The 22954-nt window shown below is 51.9% G+C and overlaps 1 protein-coding gene across 3 annotated transcripts in view; it reads right to left on the bottom strand.

Moving 5' to 3' along the window:
* Positions 1 to 22954, bottom strand: part of LOC116952283 (sodium-coupled neutral amino acid transporter 3-like) — a 138009-nt gene that overhangs the window by 15863 nt on the left and 99192 nt on the right. For all 3 annotated transcript variants that reach the window (XM_076074154.1, XM_076074155.1, XM_076074153.1), the window contains 4 exons: positions 21784 to 21876; positions 13027 to 13102; positions 6808 to 6890; positions 168 to 226 (listed from right to left, as the gene is read on the bottom strand). In XM_076074154.1, coding sequence (XP_075930269.1) covers positions 168 to 226; positions 6808 to 6890; positions 13027 to 13102; positions 21784 to 21876 — 311 coding nt within the window. The remainder of the gene's footprint in view (positions 1 to 167; positions 227 to 6807; positions 6891 to 13026; positions 13103 to 21783; positions 21877 to 22954) is intronic.

The raw sequence follows: 22954 nt of genomic DNA on the forward strand, positions 1-22954 counted from the left end.
CAAAAACTACAGATATTTAATGATAATATTTATTGTTATCATAAGGCAAATTTGAAATTCTGCCCGAGATGTTGCCTACTTTGCAGAACTGCCCCATCACCGCTGCCCCTGCTCAGCCTACAGACTTTCCCCACAACCGCGTCCCAGCAGGGCTGGGTGTCACTCACCACGATGAGAAAGAAGACCATGCACATGAGCGAGAATCCACTGGTGTATCCGAGGTAGCCTGCATGGCACGAAAACACGACATTCAAACTCTGTCACCAAACCAAAACAAAATAAAAATCCGTCCTAGTCGTCAGTCGCAACGAGGAGCAACGGACAGTTGCATAACGTGAAGGCACAACAATGATTTGATGGAAACCCGCATGTGGCACGGCTTGTCCTGTGAGACCCTGTAAAATATAACAAAACAAATAATCATGGTTCTTTCGGTAAAGTCACATTAATAGAAAATAAAAAAATATCATTATATTTTTCTACGAGACTTTACCGAAAGAACCAAGCATGTGAATTCCGGCAGTCACGAAAGTTTTAAGTCAAAATTTAAAATAAATATTTCCCTACCCCCCCCCCTCCCTCCCTCCGTGGTATTTCTCGATTCTGCGATCGGCGCCGCGTCACGTGACAAAGAATCCCATCGGAGCTCTCGCTGGAGAGTGCAACCCCCACCCCCTTCGGGTTGGAGCAGGGCCCATGGAGGTGGACATCACGGAGCTACCTCTGAGAACCCTTCAAAGTTACCTTTGGTTCACATACCAGAGGAGGGCGACCCGCTTTCCCAACCAGCCTGCCACTCGACGACCCGGTTTAATCGCAGGTGGTCGAAACCAGATTCGTGCTCTGCCCTCAACTCGTGCAATTGAACACCTCTGTATCGAAACACTCCCCCGTCTTGCCCTAGGTATTCGCATGACACGCAACCATTCACGCGATTCAATGGGTTTCTACGAGGTGTCGCTTGGTCACCCATGTTCGCCGCGCCTGTTGAATCGAACTCGGGTCACCGTAACCCCCCCCCCCGTCCCATTGCTTTATATAATTAAGATTGGAAGACACAACACACTGCTTCTGATTGCAATGTTCGGCGTTGATTTGAGAACAAAACGCTGACGCGAAAATTATTTAAATACTTTCTGTGCGGGTTCCGCATCAACAACCGGAACGCTTCGATGAGCAAGGAGGACAGTGAAACGATGACGATCTCCGATGGAAGAGATATTGTGGCTGTTAAAAAAAAAAACAACTAAAATATTCTGGGGAATGTGGCGATTCGTCAGCGTGTCTCGATATTTCACATGATTTCAAGACATTCGGATGCCGAGTTCGGATTGGCAGGAATGGCGCACACATAGACAAAGATCGCCCATATACACTTAACAGACTGTTGGGGAAAGTGCTGTTAGCAAGCACCTATGAAGGCCAGCACGGCACACGAGGGGGTGGGTGGCTAGCACCACACCCTGGCCGTCTTTGTCTCCCCAGTGGCGATGTTCACACACCACACCAGGTACTCATTCGAGGCTAAGTCGACCTAGGGGAGGCCCATGACCAGATCAGATAATCGTCACTGGTGTTGGCCGTTCGTAGCGCAGCGCGCTAACCGCTGACCCCCACACACACAGTGACCCCCACAACAACAACAACTGCCATTTGCGACTAAGTGGCGGTGACGTCACCACGACGATTGTTGCCAGGCTATGTGCACCTTGAGGCCATGTGAAGTGTCGAACGCCCGCTGGCAGGAGGTCACGGGGCAGACCTAGATGCCACGGGGCAGACCTAGATGCCACAGGTCGACTGACTGAGACGACTGGCTGATGCACCACCTGTGCCCCCTAGTGTGCCAACTTGCTGTGCTTTAGCCACCCGGCGCTCTGCTCGTTGTTGTGAGCATCACTCCTCCGCCCTCCGTTGTTGTTGGAGGGCGACTGCTTCCAACAGCCCAGTAGCGTCCTTAACGAACCTCCTCCACAGAGGCCGATCTTGACACCGCTGGTACCAGTCATCGGCAAGTCCACTCAGCTCCACATCCTCCTGTACCACATAACTCCATCTCTTCTCTAGCCCGTGCCGTGCCCGTTTAGCTCCCTCATCCGGTCGAACAAAAGCTGTTTAGGCATGCGGTGGCTGGGCATGCGGGCTAAATGACCCAGCCAATGCAGCTTTGCCTGCCAGCGGAGCTCACCGATGGGACTTTGTCCAGATCTTTCAAGGATTTGAGAGCTCCTCACACAATCCAGCCTGGTTAAACCCAGGATGGATCATAGGCAGGCCAGCCTAAATGTTTCTAACTGGCGAAGATGTTCCATTAGGGGGGTCCACGTTTTGCAAGCGTAAAGAAGGGAGGGAATGACCGTGGCCGAGAAGACCTGAAGCTTTGTGTGGAGCTACAGACCCGGTAGCTTCCACACAGCGTTACGCAACCGATGAAAAGATAATGCCGCTCGACTGATTCGGTGTGAGACCTCTGGTGTTAAACCGGAGCGGGTCATGAGCACACTGCCCAGGTATGGGAAACTCTCCACTCTCTCCACAACTGCCCCATCACTAATTGGGAGTTGTGGGGGTGGAGTATCCGATGGCACAAAATACCCAGGCAGGTGCTTAGTTTTGGTGGGGCTGATGGTAAGGCCCCATCTCTTAGTGGCACGCTCCAGTTTCAGCAGCAGCGCCTCCAACTCCTCCTCTGAATGAGCAGAAATTACCATATCATCGGCATACATAACATGGTTGAGCAATAGGGAGCCATCCCTTGACCGCATCCGGGCATCGCTCAGCCTCCTCTGGTACAGCTATTGAAGGATTCATGAACTACGTGGTCAAAATATGTTAAATAATGTGGGAGCCAGACGACATCCCTGTCGCACCCCAAGGTGTACAGGGAATGGCTCCGACTCTCGGCTACGTAGTTTTACCCGGGCCCTCTCACCATCATGAAGGTCCTTAATGATCGTGAGCAGAGGGTCAGTCACTACGAAAGCACGAAGAACAACCCAGAGCCCAGGCCTACTGACGGTATCATAGGCCTTGACCAGGTCAATAAAGCAGAGATGTAGGTCTTGTTGGAATTCGCTACACCTCTGCTGTAGCAGACGGACAGAATATATGGCATCTGTGCAGGACTGCCCTTTCCTGAAACCACACACACACACGTGACCCTCTCTGCACCCCCCTCATTACCGTGGGTGCGTATTTCTACGAAGGAGAGAATCGACCCGTGGGTGATCACCATCATCATCATCGCTCCCACCTACATTACGGGAAACACGATTGGTGCGACTGCTGAGTCAGTCCGTCAGTCATTTATAACGAATTACAACTGAGGTTGAAAGCTTGCATGCGTGCGCGTCAGCTCCGTCCGTCTGTCCTTAAAGGGAGAGCCCACTGCAGCGCTCCTTAAAACGATCCCGATCTCAAGTCTTTACTAATTTCCTTTTAATTCGTTACAAATTCAATCCAATGCACCGAAGGACGGTACGCCGCTGGTATTCACGACGACGATGATGATGACAACGATGGTGATCTTTGTAAACACTTTGCAAACGGAAGGTTGGAAACCGAGGATGACAACTGTTTAGGCATCGGCTCCGTCTGTGTCCGTTTGTAACGAGGGGAGTTGAGGAAGGGTGGCACCGTAACCCGAGTGACGATAATTTTGATGTTACGGCAATCTGTAGGCTAAAGTTCTGTTGCCATCCGGGACTCACCCTAACTATTGAAAGCCGGTCAAACTGATCGTAGGAACTCAACACACTCGTCAACAACGCTGTGGCCTAGGAAATATAATCGCCGACATTTCAGACATTGGGCCCTTCTTCATGCTACATTGCCCGAAACGTCGCTGACTATATACTCAAACTCTTTGGTCCTTTCCGTAAAGTCACGTAGGTGGAAAAATAATAGATCACGGCGTATCGATCGCAACACAAGCAATCGTCGCCAGGTGGGACAACCACAGCAAGTAAAAACTGCCGAAGTAGACGAGAGATCTGCCGTGGCACGAGGTTATATAGTAGGCCTCGGCAGTAGGGGGGCAGAGAGAAGGGGGGGGGGAGGCGGGGCAGAAAGTGGACCCCGCAGCAGCGATGGAGAGATTGGCTGCTGAGGCCTCTATAACCTCGTGCCATGGCAGATCTCTCGCCTACTTCAGCAGGTGTTTCTTGCTGTGGTTGTCCCACCTGATGACGATTGCTTGTGTTGCGATCGAAACGTCAATATCTATTATTTTTCTACCTACGTGACTTTGTCCGAAAGAACCAAAGAGTATGGATTCCTGCAGTCACGAAAGCTTCAAATCAAGACTATATACTCGTTGAGTTTCTTTTAAGGCCACAGCGTTGTTGGCGAGTGTGCCGAGTTCATCGTTAATTGTGCAAATTGATCGCAGGGTTTCCCAAAACTTGGAAGATCCAAAACAGAGCAAAAAAAAAGGACTAATGCCAAATATGCCCCATAAACAAATACGAAGACAAACGGATGTTGTAATGCGTATAATTAAATCCACGCGCTCATGCAAACGACATTTTCATTAGCATTGGTATTCAGTTGAGCAAAGAGCTCATTCTGAACGGAATAAAACCAGACCTGCAAATACCGGGCGAGGGACGATGAGGAAACACCGCGTGATTCGAATGCACATCTATCGTCAGTCGTGACGGAGAAGTGTAAAAAATGGAACAAATAAAAAAAACCACGAAAGCCAAAAGAAATGAAGTGGCCAGCGCTGTTGTAAATAACAACATTTCGGGACGGAGGCAGCTGTTTGGTGTCCCACAAGCGAGCATCTCTCGGCCCAGCGTGGGGCACTGCGGGGCAAGCGCCACCACCGCCTCCTCATCCCCCCACGTGGCCGCTGGTGTTTGTTTTGGCCAAACCTCGCGTGCACTTTGACCAAGCCAACGAAACAAATATAAACGGCACCTTTCTTTCTCCCTCCGCGGCAGCGTTCCTGACATCCGCACGACCCGCATGTCGAATGCAGCGCGTGCCACGGCACGTGATTGTGCACCGTGCGTACTGTGGGACCGTGCGTACCGTGCGTATCATGGTACTGTGCGTACTGTGTGCACTGTGTGTATCATGCTTACTGTGTGTATCATGCTTACTGCGTGTATCATGCGTACTGTGTGTACCACGGTACCATGCGTACCACGGTACTGTGCGTACCACGGTGCCATGCGTACCACGGTACCATGCGTACCACGGTACTGTGCGTAATGCGTGCTCCGTGTGTACTGGGCTCTGTGCTCAGGCCTGGCTACGCTTGTGTATTTTAATTTAATCCATGCCCCCTTCACGCTCTTTAAGACCTGCCAATGGTGTCCCTTCTGCGTGACCCTCGATCTTGGCTGCATACTTGCGGTGATCTGGTTCATATTCAGTTTAACACGTAGGCTTTCGCGACCAATATCATCCACAACGCAGGATTTTTTTGGTTTAGATTGCGTAAATACGTGTCGGTAAACCCGCAAAATGTTGTGGCCGGGGTGCTGTACTAGTAACGAACTGACCACGTTTTGTTTTACGTGACCAACCTTACTAAGTGGCTGCGTCGGGTGGTGGCAGGTTTAACGACACGTTTATATATATACACAATCTAACCCAAAAAAACCTGTATCATTAGTATTCATATTACGTGCAAATGAATGTTTGTGTTGTTATTATTATTATTGTGTACCCCAGTGCTTTGTGGTGCTTGTTAACAGTGAGGGGGGGGGGGGGTCACATGTTGCTGAGGAGTTGAGTGTAGTTAGTCTAATATTGTTTTCAGATCCCACCAACGAGCGATCTACCATTACAAACAACCTAATCAGAGATGAGTCAGTCAATCTGTCATTATCGGATTGTTATCTGAGGGCCCGGTCAGATACTGGTGTGTCAGTCTGTCACCGTCTGGAAAAACTAGCCAGTCGGCCTCTACTGAACAGACAAGATACATCGAGAACAACAAAAACACCCCTTAAGCTGACACGTAAACACCGCTGGCGGTAAGGAATTGTTGGCGACGAGACGAGCACCCCCCCCCACCCCACCCCCCCCCCGGACGACGGCAAATCCAGCGGGCGCCGGATGACGCCAACCCGTTCTGGTTAAACCGCACCCGCGGAGGGAGGTTAAACCACGTGTGTCCCTATTTACAATAAACCGTTGTGTTGCAACCAAAAATTTGGTGTAATTGGTGCGTGCGTGCGTGGTTCGCCTTGTCTCTGCGCGTCATGTGTAGGGGGCAGTGATGACGGCACACCGGCACGCTCGCTGCACCGTGCTACGATTCACCGCTAGCCCCGCGGTTCCATCGCCAGCGCTGATGCGCGGCGGCGTTGCCGACGAACGTCTGTACCCCCTTCTGATGTGTCGCTCTACAAGGAGTACCCTGGGAAATGATGATTAATCGATTCGTGTTTATGCGCGTACGATTGGTTGACCGGGATCAGGCAGGTCGCTGTAGATTATCGATCGTCGCTCCCCTCGCACGGTTGGGTTTTCTGCGGGTGCTACGGTTTCCTCCCACACGTTGATGTGTAGACAATGAACACCTTCATATATAGAGGACTGCAGAGCTTGGGTAATTGTTTGTGCCGGCTCGCCGCCTGGGCACCTTCCCGCTGGGTACGTACAGTTAATACGTTTTAGTTTTAACGTAATTCATGTTTATGCCCCCCGAAACCTATTTTCCTCAAACTTTGAGCATTAATATTCGCGGATTTAATATTCTCCAGGAAGGTATTCCCCACGAATCTGAAGGCTTTAACCGTATCCCACCACACGCCTACGGACAGCCAGAGGGAGGGGTGGATCACTCACCGATATTCTTCATGAGAGCCAGCGGCAGAATGACTGCTATCGTCACAATGACGACCAGGTAGTCGCCGTTCAGGTACCACGCACTGCGGAACAAAGACAAAAAGATCCCCCGTAGAGCCTTAATAGACTGTAGGGGCAAGTGCTGTTAGCGAGCACCTATGAAGGCCGGCACGGCACACGAGGGGGGTGGGTGACCAGCACCACACCAGGCAGCCTTTGTCTCCGTAGTGGAGATGTTTACACACCGCACCAGGTACTCATTTGAGACCGAGTCGACCTAGGGGAGGCCCAGGGTATATTCAAACAATCGTCACTGGTGCTAATCGCCGCACCAGCGCGCCCACACGCAGCTAGCGGTGACAACCCTGTGTGTGTGTGTGTCGGGGTTCACCGGTGCCATCCCACACGATGCAATAAAAATATTTGAAAAAATTGTGCTCAGCGTCCGAATGCAGGACCCTCCTGAGAAGGAAGTCTTGCGATTCAATGCGGTTCTGGTGGGCAAAAAGAATGGAATATATAAAAAAAAATACCCAAACGTGGGCGGTTTGCACAAATTAGGCAAAGCTCACCACCAGCATTTTAAAAAATATTCCCGATACTTACGGCAGTCGCGGTGTGAAGGTAATTACCTATTAAGTTTATAAAATGTGGGTAATGAATAGTTTGACACACACATGAAACTTAACGCACCATCCATTGCCACCATCGCTGCGTGGATGACGGACAGTCCGTCTGAGCACGTCCCACACCGTGCGTGGTATTTCACGAGCGATGAGCACGTCTGGCTACGTACGGTGTGAAAGAAGTTCAACATACGTACAGCTCTAATTGGGTCGACGTACTCGGCCCAAGCACGAACGCTGCTGCGTGATTAAACTATCGATGGTTATTACGGAGCGTGTGAAACGTGCGTCCGAGATCACGTGGCACTGTGGGGGTGAAAAGCCACTGATTCAACCCACGTGCGGAGGATTGCACGCGCAATGCCAACTGTGGTGCAAGTCGGTAAACTCGCAAACCTTACACTCTTGCCGCCGACGACCGGCTCGGCGCGTCAAATGTCCACCGCAGGAGTGCGTGCCGTGGCCGTGCTGCGATTTGCTGTTCCCTCACCGTTCAATTTTACGCGCTCTGTAATCACCTTGTCAACAAGTTCATCTTCGGCATCATCATCATCAGCCAAGGTCAATTAACCGCCGCGCGAAGGCCTCCCCCAGGTCATCGCCATCCCCCGTGGCCCTGTGATGCAGCCGTCCACCGGCGCATACGAGATGGTTTCATCGCTCCATCTCCCCGAGGCAACGCTCCCCCCTCCCCGGGTGTGCTCCGCTCCGCTCCGAACCCGCAACTCCGTCACTGGTCTTGACTGCCGGCCATTGCCCCTTCTCGTCGTCAGGGGTACTGCCTTGAGCCCGCTCACTTTTCCCCAACACCTGTAACCGTCACTACTACACCTGTGCACGCTCTCTAATCCACCCGGCTCCTCCTTCAGTCTCCCATGGGCAAGCGAGCATTTATCCACGCTTCTCTGCGGACTGTGCAGCTTTAACAAATAAAGTCTTCACGACCGCGTTTCTGAAACCTTTTGTTAATTGCAGGTAGTACACACTCATTGCCCGCCTTCATCAAGTTCAGGACCAGTTCATTTCGGAAACTAGAACTCCGCATTTCATTCACGGCGCTGTACGGCCTCATCATCGCGACAACAAGTTTCCAGGAGGAAACAAATTATTCATTGATGTACTTACCCAGAGAGGGCCGGATGCAAAAACGACATACGACGTGGAAATAAAGCACGCAGGTTACGTACTTACACACGCACGAACGTACGCGTTCGGCTCGCAACAGCGCAACAGAGCGGCTCTTTGTCTACCAACGGGCGACCCACGCAGCCCTCCCCCAACCTCCCGCGCCTCGCTCGCTAGAACACGCACGCACGCACAAACTCGCAGAAGACGCTTGGGAAGTGCTCGTTAAGTCATTATGCTTTGCGAATGTACGTCACATTGAGCGAAGGCTCTCGCTGTTGTGGCTTAGATCTGGGCTGGGCTCTCGTCCAGCCCTCCGATTGTTTGAGATTTCAGTTTGTGCCCAGATCACACGGCCTTGTGCATCGGCCTCTCTCCTCCCAAACCCCACCCCCCCCGGGCCATCAAAAACTAAATCCCATCGCCCAGCATTCATCGCCCCCCATTGGCAAGAGCCTGCTGAGAAAAGAACGTCGTTTGAGTGTGCGACTTTTTGCAAACAGTTCTTTTTTGTTGTTGTTCCGTCGCTGCTCGGGTTTTTTTTGGGCGCGTCGTTAGCAGCGCTCGATTGGTTTCGCAGCTGCGAGCTTTTGGGGCACGCGCGATCGGTGAATGGGAATGTTTTTTTTTACATATTACAATCATAATAACGATGGATCCGCGCTAGACACGATGCGAATGTGACCACCACCACCACGACGCGAGGCGGGCGCGTTAACCTCCCTGGCGCTCGTATCACGAGCAGCTTTGCCTCACCCGCATTTTGGCGAAGGACTTCTTCCCGAGTGCGTAATGTTAACGCGCAAGTGATAACGTGCAAGTTAATAATAAAACACTGCCCCAATTAGTCAATATTTTAATTGCTGCCGAAATCGTAAGTAAGTGAAAAGCCACCGAGCCAAGTGATAAATCTGCCTCTGCCAAAATCTAACTTGTCTAAAGTTACTTATTGTTTCTGAGTGGAGATGCCCTGAGTGAAGATGTCCTGAGTGGAGATGTTCTGAGTGGAGATGTCTGAGTGGAGATGTTCTGAATAGAGATGTCCTGAGTGTAAATGTTCTGAGTGGAGATGTCTGAGTGGAGATGTTCTGAGTGGAGATGTTCTGAGTGGAGATGTCCTGAGTGGAGATGTCCTGAGTGGAGATGCCCTGAGTGGAGATGTCTGAGTGGAGATTTTCTGAGTGGAGATGTCCTGAGTGGAGATGCCCTGAGTGGAGATGTCCTGAGTGAAGATGTCCTGAGTGGAGATGTCCTGAGTGGAGATGTTCTGAGTGGAGATTTTCTGAGTGTAAATGTTCTGAGTGGAGATGTTCTGAGTGGAGATGTTCTGAGTGTAAATGTTCTGAGTGGAGATGTTCTGAGTGGAGATGTCCTGAGTGGAGATGTCCTGAGTAGAGATGTCCTGAGTGAAGATGTCCTGAGTGGAGATGTCCTGAGTGAAGATGTCCTGAGTGCAGATGTTCTGAGTGGAGATGTCCTCAGTGGAGATGTTCTGAGTGGAGATGTTCTGAGTGGAGATGTTCTGAGTGTAAATGTCCTGATTGGAGATGTTCTCAGTGGAGATGTTCTGAGTGGAGATGTTCTGAGTGGAGATGTTCTGAGTGTAAATGTTCTGAGTGGAGATGTTCTGAGTGGAGATGTCCTGATTGGAGATGTTCTCAGTGGAGATGTTCTGAGTGGAGATGTTCTGAGTGGAGATGTCCTGATTGGAGATGTTTGAGTGGAGATGTCCTCAGTGGAGATGTTCTGAGTGGAGATGTCCTGAGTGTAAATGTTCTGACTGGAGATGTTCTGAGTGGAGATGTTCTGAGTGTAAATGTTCTGAGTGGAGATGTCCTCAGTGGAGATGTCTGAGTGGAGATGTCCTGAGTAGAGATATCCTGAGTGTAGATGTCCTGAGTGGAGATGTTCTGATTGGAGATGTTCTGAGTGTAGATGTTCTGAGTGGAGATGTCCTGAATGAAGATGTCCTGAGTGGAGATGTCCTGAATGGAGATGTCCTGAGTGAAAATGTTCTGAGTGGAGATATCCTGGGCTAACTTTCATTTGTCCTCACCCATTTCACCCTGCCCTCAAATAATAATCGGCAGAGAAGTGTGAGCCCGAGTCTGTGTGGATCCTAACGAAAGCTCCTGGTTACTGATTCTGTTTGCTTTATATTCTTAGTTTTTTCGGTAAAGTCACGTTGAAGGGAAACAACAAAATAATAAAATATATATAAAACAATAAATTGTGACTTTACCGAAAAAACTAAGAATATGAATTACTGCAGTCACGAAAGCTTTAAATCTGTTTGCTTTGTTAAATTATATTGTTTCATACTCTTTGCTTCTTTCAGTAAAGTCACGTAGGTATCGAATGGCTTTCCCACCTCCGTGACTTTTCCGAAAGAACCAAAGAGTAAGGATTCCTGCCGTCACGAAAGCTTCAAATCAAGATCATATTGTTTCCTTACTTTACTTTTGTACGCAAAAACATTTTTACGAATACTTTTTTGTCTTTTCACGTTTTTGACCGGTTTCACATTCCTGTAAGCATGTAACAGCGCGCACCAACACTCGCTGTTTGTGTCGCGAGCTACGTAACCGTGATTGTAAGCGAGATGCGTACCGTGCAGCAGTAACATCTGCACCGTCGCAGGATGCTCGTGAAATAGAGACTAACGGATTCGTGGGCCCCATCCAGCTCAAATAAATATCATCTAAAATCTATTTGCATTTTTGGCACATCGCTCTCGTTGAACAATTTACAAATCGTGAAGCAGATTTTTCCCTGAGATGAAGTGAACTGCCGCACAGCCCTCCCATCAAGCCACGTGATAATAAAACGCCCCGTGGAATGAGATGTCTCCAAACTGCTTCCGAGATCCCCGCAAATGGCCTCTTTAAGCTGCGATTTCCTGCGGGTCCTGCGAGAGTGATGTTCGTCATTACTCTCATGCGTTGCGTGTGCGTGTGCGTGCAGCCAACGGCGGTTGCATAGCGGTGGGCGCGGTGCTTTATGAACCCAGCCACCCGAATTTGATTGTCACTCACGGCCAACACCGGTGACAATTATCTGAACTGGCCCTGTCTCTCTCCTAGGTCGACTCAGCCTCAAGTACCTGGTGCGGTGTGTGATCATTAGCACAGGGAAGACAAATGCGGCCGGGCGTGGTGTTGGCCACCCACTCCCTCGTGTTCCGTGTTGGCATTCATAAGTGCTGCCCACTAACAGCCCCCCAGAGTGTGTTTGGGCTATACAGAGGGGGTGGGAGCCTTTGCTGGCAATGGAAACCAGGCTGAGACCACGAACTCTCCAGTTGGCTATGCTTGGAATCTAACTCAGGACATCAGCGCTCTGACCCCCACAAGCCACCGCCACACGACGATCATTCGAACAACAGGCGGGGGACACAAACAGAATGTGCTCGCCCCTACGTTCTCCGCTGTCTCTCTCGCGTTACTCACTACAATGGGGATCGATGTCTGGTTTTCGTTCGGTAACAGATTCCCAGCCAGCCGAGCGAGGCCTTGATTGGTTGGTTGGTGGGAAGGGGGGGGGGGCGGGAAATATCACGCGGAGACGCTTCGTATGGATTACACGGAACTGCGCCGCGCCCAACCGGGTTGGAGAGGGGGCCGCGACGCAATCACACGTCCTTCAGTCACGTGCGGGGGGGGGGGGGGGGGCGAAGGGGTCAATGCCCACACGCGGGCGAGAGGTCACCGGGCGTAGAAACGCGTGACCACGCGGGGCCCCGTCCCGGCTGCTGCCGGGATTGGCGGATCGCACGGACTTCACCGAGACGTTCCGTCCCCCGCGGGGCCACGGGGTGGTTGGGTGACGGCGCGCTTACAGCGGTGGCAGCGCTCGGAATAGCTTGGACTCGGATCCCTGTGCTAGATTTTCAAACGTTGACAGCACTGCCCCGATGAAGAATAATCTTGAGAACGAGCCCTACCACTGATGTGTATATGTGCACATTATGTATATATATTCAAAGACAAACAGCCCCCGTGTAGCCTATAACAGACTGTTGGGGCAAGTGATGTTAGCGAGCAGCACCGATCAAGGCTGGCACGGCACACGAGGGGGTGCGTGGCCAACACCACGCCCGGCCGCCTTTGTCTCCCCATGGGCGAAGTTTACATATCGCACCGGGTACTAATTTGATGCTGAGTCGACCTCAGAGAGGTCCAGGACCGGTTTAGCACAGCGCGCTAACCGCTACACCACCGCTCCCCACTATGCAAAACAACAACCGCCATTCACCACTAAGTGGCGGTGTTGTCACCACGACGTTTGTGCCAGGCTATGTGCACGTTAAGGCCACGTGAAGTGTCGAACGCCTGCTGGCAGGAGGTCACGGGACAGACCCAGGTGCCATGGGTCGACTGATGACTGGCCGATGCACCACATACACACATATCCGTGCACAAACACACACATCTATGCGCACACACACACAGACACACAGACTGGGTACCTCTTATCGGTGTCGAGTAGCGTGCGGATCACAGTGGGCAGCTCCGTCTTCACGATGTACAGGTAGCTGGACATCGCTGTCGGAAGAAAACGCGATGGTGATTTACACTGACAAAGACAAAGGTCCCGCGTGTAGCTCGTATACACTGTTGGGGCAAGTGCTGTTGGCTGTTAGCGAGCATCTACGGAGGCCGGCACAGGGCATCTCGGGCGGGTCAGTGAGACCAGCGCCACACACATACCCAGCCACAAACGCTCACACGCGCACACACACAAACAACACTCGTCAACACAAAGATAAAAGACAAAGATCCCCCGTATAACCTGAACAGACTGCAGGGGCAAGTGCTGTTAGCGAGCACCTATGAAGGCCGGAACGGTACACGAGGGGTGGGTGGCCAGCACCACGCCCGACCGCCTTTGTCTCCCTAGTGGCAATGTTTACACACCGCACCAGGTACTCATTTGAGGCTGAGTCGATCTAGGGGAGGCCCAGGACCGGTTCAGATAATCGTCACTGGTGTTGGCCGTGAGCGGGAATCGAACCCGGGTCGCCAGGTTCATAGCGCAGCGCGCTAACCGCGCTACACTATCGCTCCCCACACACACACAATCACACACACTCACACGCACGCATATCAGAATCAGAATCAGAAAGGGTTTTATTCGCCATGTAAGTTCACACCGACACGGAATTTACTTTGGCAGGATGGTGCATACATTCAACATATAGGAATCTAAAATCTTAAATAAGTTTTAAACAAGTCGTACTATAATAAGGGTTAAAAGTCTAACACCAAGGGGCTGAAGTATATAAAATTAAATACATATCGAATATAAAATAGCTTTAAGATATAATTTAAAAATAAAAAATACAAATAGGGTAACATAGTTAATATCGGCAAGGTGTCGTTATGTAGATCAAATGTTAAAAACAGTTAAAAACAGACACTCACGCACGCACGCAAACACAGTCACACGCACACACACTCACTCATGCATGCACGCACGCACACACACTCACTCACACGCATATACACTCACTCACACGCATATACACTCACTCACACGCACACACTCATTCATGCACGCACGCACACACACACGCTCACTCACACGCACACACAAGCATACACTCACTCACACGCGCACACTTACTCACACGCGCACACTCACACACACGCACTCACTCACACGCACTCACACTCATTCACACGCACACACTCACTCACACGCACTCACTCACACGCACACACACGCACACACTCACTCACACGCACTCACTCACACGCACACACTCACTCACACTCACTCACACGCACACACACGCACACACGCACTCACACGCACTCACACGCACACACTCACTCACACGCACACACTCACACACACGCTCACACACACGCACACGCTCACACACACGCACACGCTCACACACACGCTCATACACACGCACACACACTCACACGCACACACGCTCACACACACACGCACTCACTCACACTCACACACTCACTCACACGCACACACACACTCACACGACCTTCATTTATAGCCGGGTGAGACCAGTTTGAGCCGTGGGAGGTTCTAAGGCGTCAAATAAAGTGTGCATCTTTTGAAATAATTACGATGGAACAGTGTAGAAAAATCTATTTTCCGTGCTGTACTTCTACGCTCCCAGCGCCAACGATCCCCCGCCTCTATAGGCGTGCGCCGACCCAGAGCGGTGAAGTATGGCAAATAACTCGCAACGTAACCGTACGGTGCAGGGAGAACGCCCATCCAGCAGTGGGGCAAGTGCGAATATCAAGAAACGTGCAGAGTAAACGTTGTTGTGAAGTCAAAGTTTCGTCATCGAATCCGTATTAAACAAAGCCCAAAACATTACACCGTTCACTTCAACCACTGCGGCCGTTCCGCAGAACCCCCGTACACACGCCCGTGGGCCACCAGACGCGTGCCGTTATTTATTTATTTAACCGGAAATACAAAGCTCAAGTTTCACGAGCGTCCGTCGCCGGATCGGCCGAACGTGGAGTCTCCGGTGGGGGGCTCAGCATCCCGGTGGGCGGTCTCGGCGACAGCGGGGGTGGCCATCGTCGTCCTGGTATAGAAGCCGTTACCCAGCCCCGGTTTCGGAACTCAAGCTGGCATCCCTGCCCTACGCGATGAGCGATGTGACAATTATTTGCTCCAGACCAGGGCTTGACTTTCTCACGGAATGTTGATTTCGCGGGTCGCCCGGTAGACAAGTATGGTGGATGTGGCGAGTGAGGGTGTGGGGGACGGGTGGTGGAAATACTGTTTACTGTTAGGGTGGCCAATGTAGACTGGAGTAGGGATACGTGGACATGCGGCCACGGCTGTAGCCGGAGGCATACTGGACGCGGTGTGCCGGGGTGCAGAAAGTGTCCAGATGGCAGCTGGAGACCGAGAGACTCTCATGGGCTCAAAGTGCGATGTCCTTGCACTTTTGCTCACTTCGAAGAAACTGCTTATAATTTGTTATTAAAACATCTGATGCTTTTGTTTTTCCTCTGGGGGGGGGCGGGTGGGTGGAGCGTTATTTGCGCGTTTTTCCCTGTGATGCAAACTTTTTGGCTTCGTGTACATTTTAATAATAATGTTATATTTATGTGTTAAAGGAACTTGTGCCAACGTATTCACCACTGTGCAAATTGTAACTTAAAAGAAAACACCAAGGCAAAGATCCCACCCCCACCGCCCTCACCCTGTGCAGCCATTGAGAGACCTCTGGGGCAAGTGCTGTTAGTGAGGGCCTATCAAGGCTGGCACGGCGCAAAAGGATTGCCGGCACCACATTTGGCCGCCTTTATTTCCCCAGTACTGATGCTTGCAGGTTGTCATTTAAGGCTGAGTTGACCTAGGGGAGGCACCAGAACCGTTTCGAATACTCACCACTGGTGGTTAGCCACAGCCGGTAATCGAACTCAGGTCGCCGATTTTTCAGCGTGGTGAGATAACCACCACGCCACCACTACCAAACTTAACGGTGCACACTACAGACACACGGAGACGCACACAGATGCATAACCACAACTGCGCGGGGGGAGAGGGGGGCAGTAGTGCAGTTGTCGGTGGTCAGGGCACCAAGTTCGGCCCAGTGGTGAGAGTAGGCACCTCAACCACTCCTCCGCCTGTGAGTAAACTCCATTCTCATGTGGGCTACAATTCGTCCCCGTAGATTGTCCTGGCCCTGCTATAGGAAGGTGGAACTTCCACCACTGGCCCAGGACCTCCAACGGGAATGAACGCTGACCTAACGATGCTGGGGGGTCATCCATGGGGCGGGGTGCGGGGGCGGGGTGCGGGGGCCGGGCCAAACCCCCCGTGTGGGCCCCCCCCCCCCCTCCTCGACACCTTCAAACTAAACCGGACGTATTTTACATCTGACGGCGTGACATCGAAACGCAGGGCCCCCCCCGAAAGCGCGGGACCCCCCAGAAGCGTGGGCCCCCCCTAAAGCACGAGAGGCCCCCAAAAGCGTGGGGCCCCCCAAAGCGCGGGGCCTCGATTCACTGTACTCCAGGGACGGTTCTGACGATGAGGGAGGGCAATGGACTCATTCGTACAGCGATACCTTGACTTTCGTCCACTTGACTTTCGTCCACTTGACTATCGTCCACTTGACTATCGTCCACTTGACTATCGTCCACTTGACTATCGTCCACTTGACTATCGTCCACTTGACTATCGTCCACTTGACTATCGTCCACTTGACTATCGTCCACTTGACTTTCGTCCACTTGACTATCGTCCACTTGACTATCGTCCACTTGACTATCGTCCACTTGACTATCGTCCACTTGACTTTCGTCCACTTGACTATCGTCCACTTGACTATCGTCCACTTGACTTTCGTCCACTTGACTATCGTCCACTTGACTATCGTCCACTTGACTATCGTCCACTTGACTATCGTCCACTTGACTATCGTCCACTTGACTATCGTCCACTTGACTATCGTCGCTTTGCTCTTTCGGCCGCTTTCAATTGTGACCACATTTCAAATTTTGTCCGCGTGGTTTCCTCTTTCGTCCGATTTCATCCCAAACCTCCCACGACGTTCACGCCACTCGCCATCTTTTTCGTTCAGTCTTTGAACAGAAGTCGTTCAGTGAGCATCTCTTATATTTGTGTTTATTCATATATTGTTAATACTGTATTTATTTACGTGATTATACCGTAAAAAAAATTCATAGTTATTTTTCGCGATTATAAAACACGTGTACAGTATTCATACTGTGCTTATTTTTGTGATTACTGTAAACTACTTATTTTTGTGCTTTAATATATTCATAATGGGTTCTAAGTGTGCTGATAGTAAAGCTAAAAGAACCCATAAGGTCAAAATAAATGTGCAAGCTAAATAAATAAATAAATATGCAAGCTACATAGATAAATAAATGTGCGAGCTAAATAAAAGGCTCTGCTTTGACATTTGTCCATGCTCTGGTCTCTAACCAAACGAGCGTGCGAGGTATTGCTGGAAACTCGGCGTGCCGCCCCCCCCCCAGCTCCCCGCTCCCCCCCACCCTCACTCAGGACCCCAGCTAAATAAAGTACGGCTTAGTGCTCTTCTTCTGCTAAGTAAACGATTATCTCTGACTGTCCACACAGACATTAAACCCCTCTGGCAGTATCCACTATTCTATTCACGACTCTCTTTTCAGGAGAGATCCTGCTACGATTGGGATGTCTGGCCAACTCCATTGCCCAATTGTTTGGCTTCACGTGGAAGGAGACTGGGAGTACCCGGATGAAACCCACGCATGTAATAATCATCATTATCATATTATAATCGTGCTCATGTCAACTCGTAACGCGCCATCGCCGCCGCCGCGTCTGCTCGCTTGCGGAGTGAGAGAACGACTGGAAGACGCGAGGAGGAGCCACAGTCGAGGGGAAAGGCGGCGGCGGCAGCAGCAGCCAGGCAGGCAGGCAGCCGGCACCAAATTCTCCCCCCCAAGCTCTGCGGTCCTCCATATATGAAGGGTGTTATCGGCCAACTCACGAGTGTTGACATGTGGGAGGAAGCCAAGGAAACCAGAGCACCCGGAGAAAATCCAACAGTGCAAGGGGGCAACGCTCTATCCCGTATACGTATTGAACTGTGTGAAGTCCAGATTTGTTGTACCGGCTTCTCCTGGCAAGCCAGGGTATGACACCTTGACGCCCACGGGAAAGTTCCACAACGTTCGTGCGATCCACCAACCCTTGCCTCCACAGTGCAGGATTACGGGCGTGCGTAGACACCACCACCGCCGCACACACAAATGGATTCAAGAAACCACTGCCGTTACTGTCCTGGCTATCTCGCCGGCCAGGCCTACAACATCGGGAATTCCCAGGCAGTGTTCCATCAAAGTATGAAGCCGCGCAATTCTTGAATGTGCCCTATCATTGTCAGCTTTTGTAAGCCAAAGCCCAGTGCAGATGGAGCGACAAAATGAGCTCGTGAGCAGGAGATGGACTAATTGGTACATCGGGTGATCACGAGGGATGGCGACGACTTGCGGAGGCCTTCATGTAGCAGTGGATAGATCAAGGCTGACGACGACAAAGGTAGGCGTGCGCACGTTCCTTTGCGAGTTTGCGCACACGTGCGAGAGTACGTGTGTGTTCGATGTAAGGGAAATGCCCGAGACATTTCTGAAAATAAGGTTTGCAGGCGAAACCTTGGTAAGCCACAAAATGGCCATGGTTTAAGGGGAATTTTGCAGCGCAAAATACGTTTACCTTTAAATATATAAGCGGGCTATCAAGTTTTTTTTACAGGACGCACCTCACTTGTGGGTTTTAAAGGCGCCACAAGTGTGCGTGCCCATGTGTGTGCGCGTGTCTATAAAACACAGCAGGTTGGCACAGTAAGTGGCACAGGTGGTGCATCGGCCACTCATCTCAGTCAGTCGACCCGTGGCACCTGGGCCTGCCCCGTGACCTCCTGCCAGCGGGCGTTCGACACTTCACGTGGCCTCAACGTGCACATAGCCTGGCACAGGCGCCGCGGTGACGTCACCGCCACTGAGTGGCGAATCGCCGTTGTTGTTATTGTCTATATATTCATAGGTGCTCACCACGAGCATTTGGCTCAACGGTCTGCATGGTCATACGAGAAAGAACTTTGTGGTGGTGGTGTCGTTGCGCAAAGGGTAGCAGTTGCACGGCGATCCGTTGAAGCGTGCCGTCGTCTCAGCGGATGCGGGTTCTCAGTCACGCACATCGTAGCGACAGCGGCTAACCGGGGTAAGCTCTGAAGTCACGGTGCCCAACTGGCACTGTCCAGCTCCTGGTTTTACTTCCAGGCGGCCTTGCCTGTGATGGGATGGGGCCCTCGAGTGTAGCGAGTTGATTTGTCCCGGTCACTGACGACGCACGAAACAACCAAGACTATATACTCGCAAGGAAATGTTGCTTCTGCGACGTAGTTAGGCAACGATCCGGGTTCTGAGGATTCAAATCTCAGTTCGACGGCCGTGCGAACGACCTCACTCGCATACGCAGAGCGCGTGGGAGAGTGCTGCCCTCTTACTCTGTGTGTATGTGGACCAGAGGTCACTCGAAAGGGAATCTCAGAGGTAGCTCCGTGATGTCCCCTTCCGTGGGCCGTCCTCCAACACGGAGGCTTTGCACTCGCGATAGATCCGGGAGGTTGCGTTGCCTCATGGGGCGATGCCGACGGCACAATCGGCGATAACGTTGGGGGGAAAACATCAGTGGCAAGTGGTGCGTGGTGAGTTGGTAAGTGGTGTGTGGTAAAGTCGATGGTGTGGGTGGGTGAACTACAGCAAGTGGGGCCGACCAACCTCGGCCCGACCACGGTGCTGCCGTTTGCAGCGCCAGCGCGAATGTGTGGTCACTCGGGGAATGTTCTGGCACAGTTGGCAAGGTTAAGCGGGGAGCTCTCTCTGATCTCCTGCGGGGGCGTGTCCCAGTGTTTGCGATCGCGTGTTTACCCACTCGCCCCGTCGGTGAGGTTTGTCCGTCCTGTTGCTCGTCTCTGTTTTTCTTGTTTGCTTGTGAGGTTTCTCCGTTGTTATCTACGCTTGGGTGTGGGTGTGTGTTTGTGTGCGTGTGTGTTTATGTGTGTGTTTGTGTGTGTGTGTTTGTTGGTTAGGAGTGTGTGTGAGTATATGACAGTGGAGAATATTTGAACTGGTCCAAGGCCTCCCCCCCCCCCCCCCCCCCCCCGCTAGATTCGACTCGGCCTCAAATAAGAACCTAAAGCGGTGTGTGTAAAAACATCGCCACCGGGGAGACAAAGGCGGCCGGGCGTGGCGCTGGCCACCCACTCCCTCGTGTGCCGTGCAGGCCATCAGCGGTGCTCGCTAACAGCCCTTCTCCTCTAGCCTGTTGGGGCTATACGGGGACTCTTTGTCCGTGTGTTTGTGCTCTATTTCTTTATCATCTTCATTGCAAAACAAATCTGCGCAGCCAGGCATCCGTGTGCCAATCTACCAGAATAGTTGGAGCCGTGAATGCAATTTACAAGTGGTATTTTTATACCGGTGAGCGTGAGAATTTACATCAATCTGTTTTGTTAGTTTGTTTTTTTACCTTCTAAACAAGTCTATGGGGATGCCACCGCACTGGGCGTGCCAACCCAGAGGTCGCCGGTTCGAGTCCATCTCCGCAGTAGAAACAATGGGACAAGATTCTTCAACACCACCCCCCACTCTCTGTTCACCCAGCAGTATACGTCGGTGTGCCGCAGTTAGTCGATTGGCAGGTCACGTCTGGCCCAGGCTACTTGGAAGAGTAGGCCAAATACCTTGAGAGGGGCTTCTCTAGAGCACCGTCGAGTGGAGGCCTTTTCGTCAACAGTGGCGTTGAGCGGGCACTTGCGGGGGCTGCGCCTTTACCTCTTTACTGCCCATACCTCCCATACAAGGGCGGCGCTGTTCCACCCAAATGAATTCTCAAGGAACTTCACGTGGATGCTGTCACGTAGGGTCTCTCGGCCCGAGCATTCTCCTATCAACGTTTGCCACGCACCACTGCGGGCATCTTTGAAGAGTTGCGGGACAATCGACTCGCCCCCCACCCCCCCCCCCCCCCCCCGGACCTTCCCCGTTAATGTACCAGAACGTTTTTTTTTAACTCGTGGGAAAAAAACCACACCTGGACTTTAAATATAGGACGTCGCTAATTAACGACGGACTTCCGGGAGGGTTGGTGGCGACTGAGAGAAAGCTCAGCTGGGTCCAGCCGACCAATCGCAACGGGTGATGTTGTGGACACATAAAGGGCAAGGTTTATTTTTTACGACCGGGTTACAGTGAGCAGCACACTGAGAAGACCTGGGAAATAATGCAAGTGGCACGAGTGGAAGTGCGTGCACCCTCGTAAGCCTGGACGTGCACAGAGACCCACAGCTTTAAATAGAGAAACGTACATTCGCCTTGAGGCCTGTAGACTTACGTGGTGATATATAGACTCAGGGAAAGACCCACAGACTCTCATAAAGGCCCACAGCTTCACACAGAGAACCGTAAGGTCACGTAGACCCCCGTAGACTCGCACCGGGATATAGAGACTCGTGCGGAGGCAAGTACACTTACGCAGCGTACCCGCCGATTCACATGTAGACACACAGACTCATCCATGCTTGCAAGCACAAACACACACGTGCACGGATGTGTGCCTACGTTCAAAGGAAGGCTCACGATGTATTTCCACCTGGGCTCTGTGCAATGAGACAAGAGAGAGGTGCGTGCGTGTCTGTATTGGCGCGTACCTCCGATATTCTGCAGGGTGATGGCACACCCGGCAGCCACTTTGCCTGGAGTTTTAAACGCCCCGTATCCCAGCTGCTCGTACGCACGGATACCTGCACGCCAGCGGCACAGGGGACAGAGTTATTTTCTTCTCCCATCTCTCTGCCCACCGCACAATCCAGCGCACCACGCACACCACCCATTACCGCACCACTCAGCGCGCACCAACCAGCACGCCACCCTCCCCCCCACCTCCCACCGCCACGCGCTGGGCCCCTAGACACTCGCTCAGAATCGACCGCGCATAGGGGAGAGCGTCTGGAAACATCCACAGCGTTTCAGCGTCTTCTTCTTCTTCTTCAGCCGTCCTAATCCTCTGCGGGGGGGCGCGCGAGCGCAATCCACTGTGGTCCATTTTCGTGAGAACGTTTTGTGCTCCGTCCACGGTTTTACCCAGACGGTGCTGTCGAAACCAAGCGGCCGTTCCGGATGTCTCGCAGAGGCGGCGCACGCCTTCCCGTGATAGAGGAAGTGGACATCGCTGAAGTGGACATCACAGAGCTACCTCTAAGATCCCTTCAAGCGATCTCTGGTCCGCGCAGAAGAGGGCAGAGCTCTCTCGCACCGTTTCACCGGCATTTCCCATTGGTACCACGATGCCGGCAGGATAACATCCATTGCATCCGTTTGCATATCAAAGAATATTTATACATCTAGCTTTGAGATTGTGACAATTTGCGGTTCGGCTCAAACAAGAGGGGTAGAAAAACAATGGCAGCGAAAATCAACAGAGAGGGAGGTGCGCCATGAACGCAGGCGGCTGAACACCCAGTTCCCACGTTTGTCAAACACACGCGGCGTGTGCCCGCGTGTGTGTGTGTGTGTGACAGCGATTGCAATCCCATTAGCAGCCGTGTGAAAGCCTGACCGCTCTGTGCAATCCCACAAAAAAAACAAAGACCTCCCGTGTCGCCGTAACAGAATTGTTCTGGGCAAGTGCTGTTGGCGAGTCGAGCACCTATGGGAGGTGGTAAAGACGCACGGTGAGGCGGTGTGTGTGGCCGGCACCACGCCCGGCCGTCTTTGCCTGCCCAGTGCTCATGATTTACACACAGCACCAGGATCTCGATTAAGGCTGAGTCAACCTAGAGGAGGCCCAGGACCGGTTCAGACAATCGTCACTGGTGTTGG

Source organism: Petromyzon marinus, chromosome 46 (genome assembly GCF_048934315.1).
Source record: "Petromyzon marinus isolate PM22_M1 ecotype Great Lakes invasive population chromosome 46, UKy_Petmar_22M1.pri1.0, whole genome shotgun sequence".
NCBI lineage: Eukaryota > Metazoa > Chordata > Hyperoartia > Petromyzontiformes > Petromyzontidae > Petromyzon > Petromyzon marinus.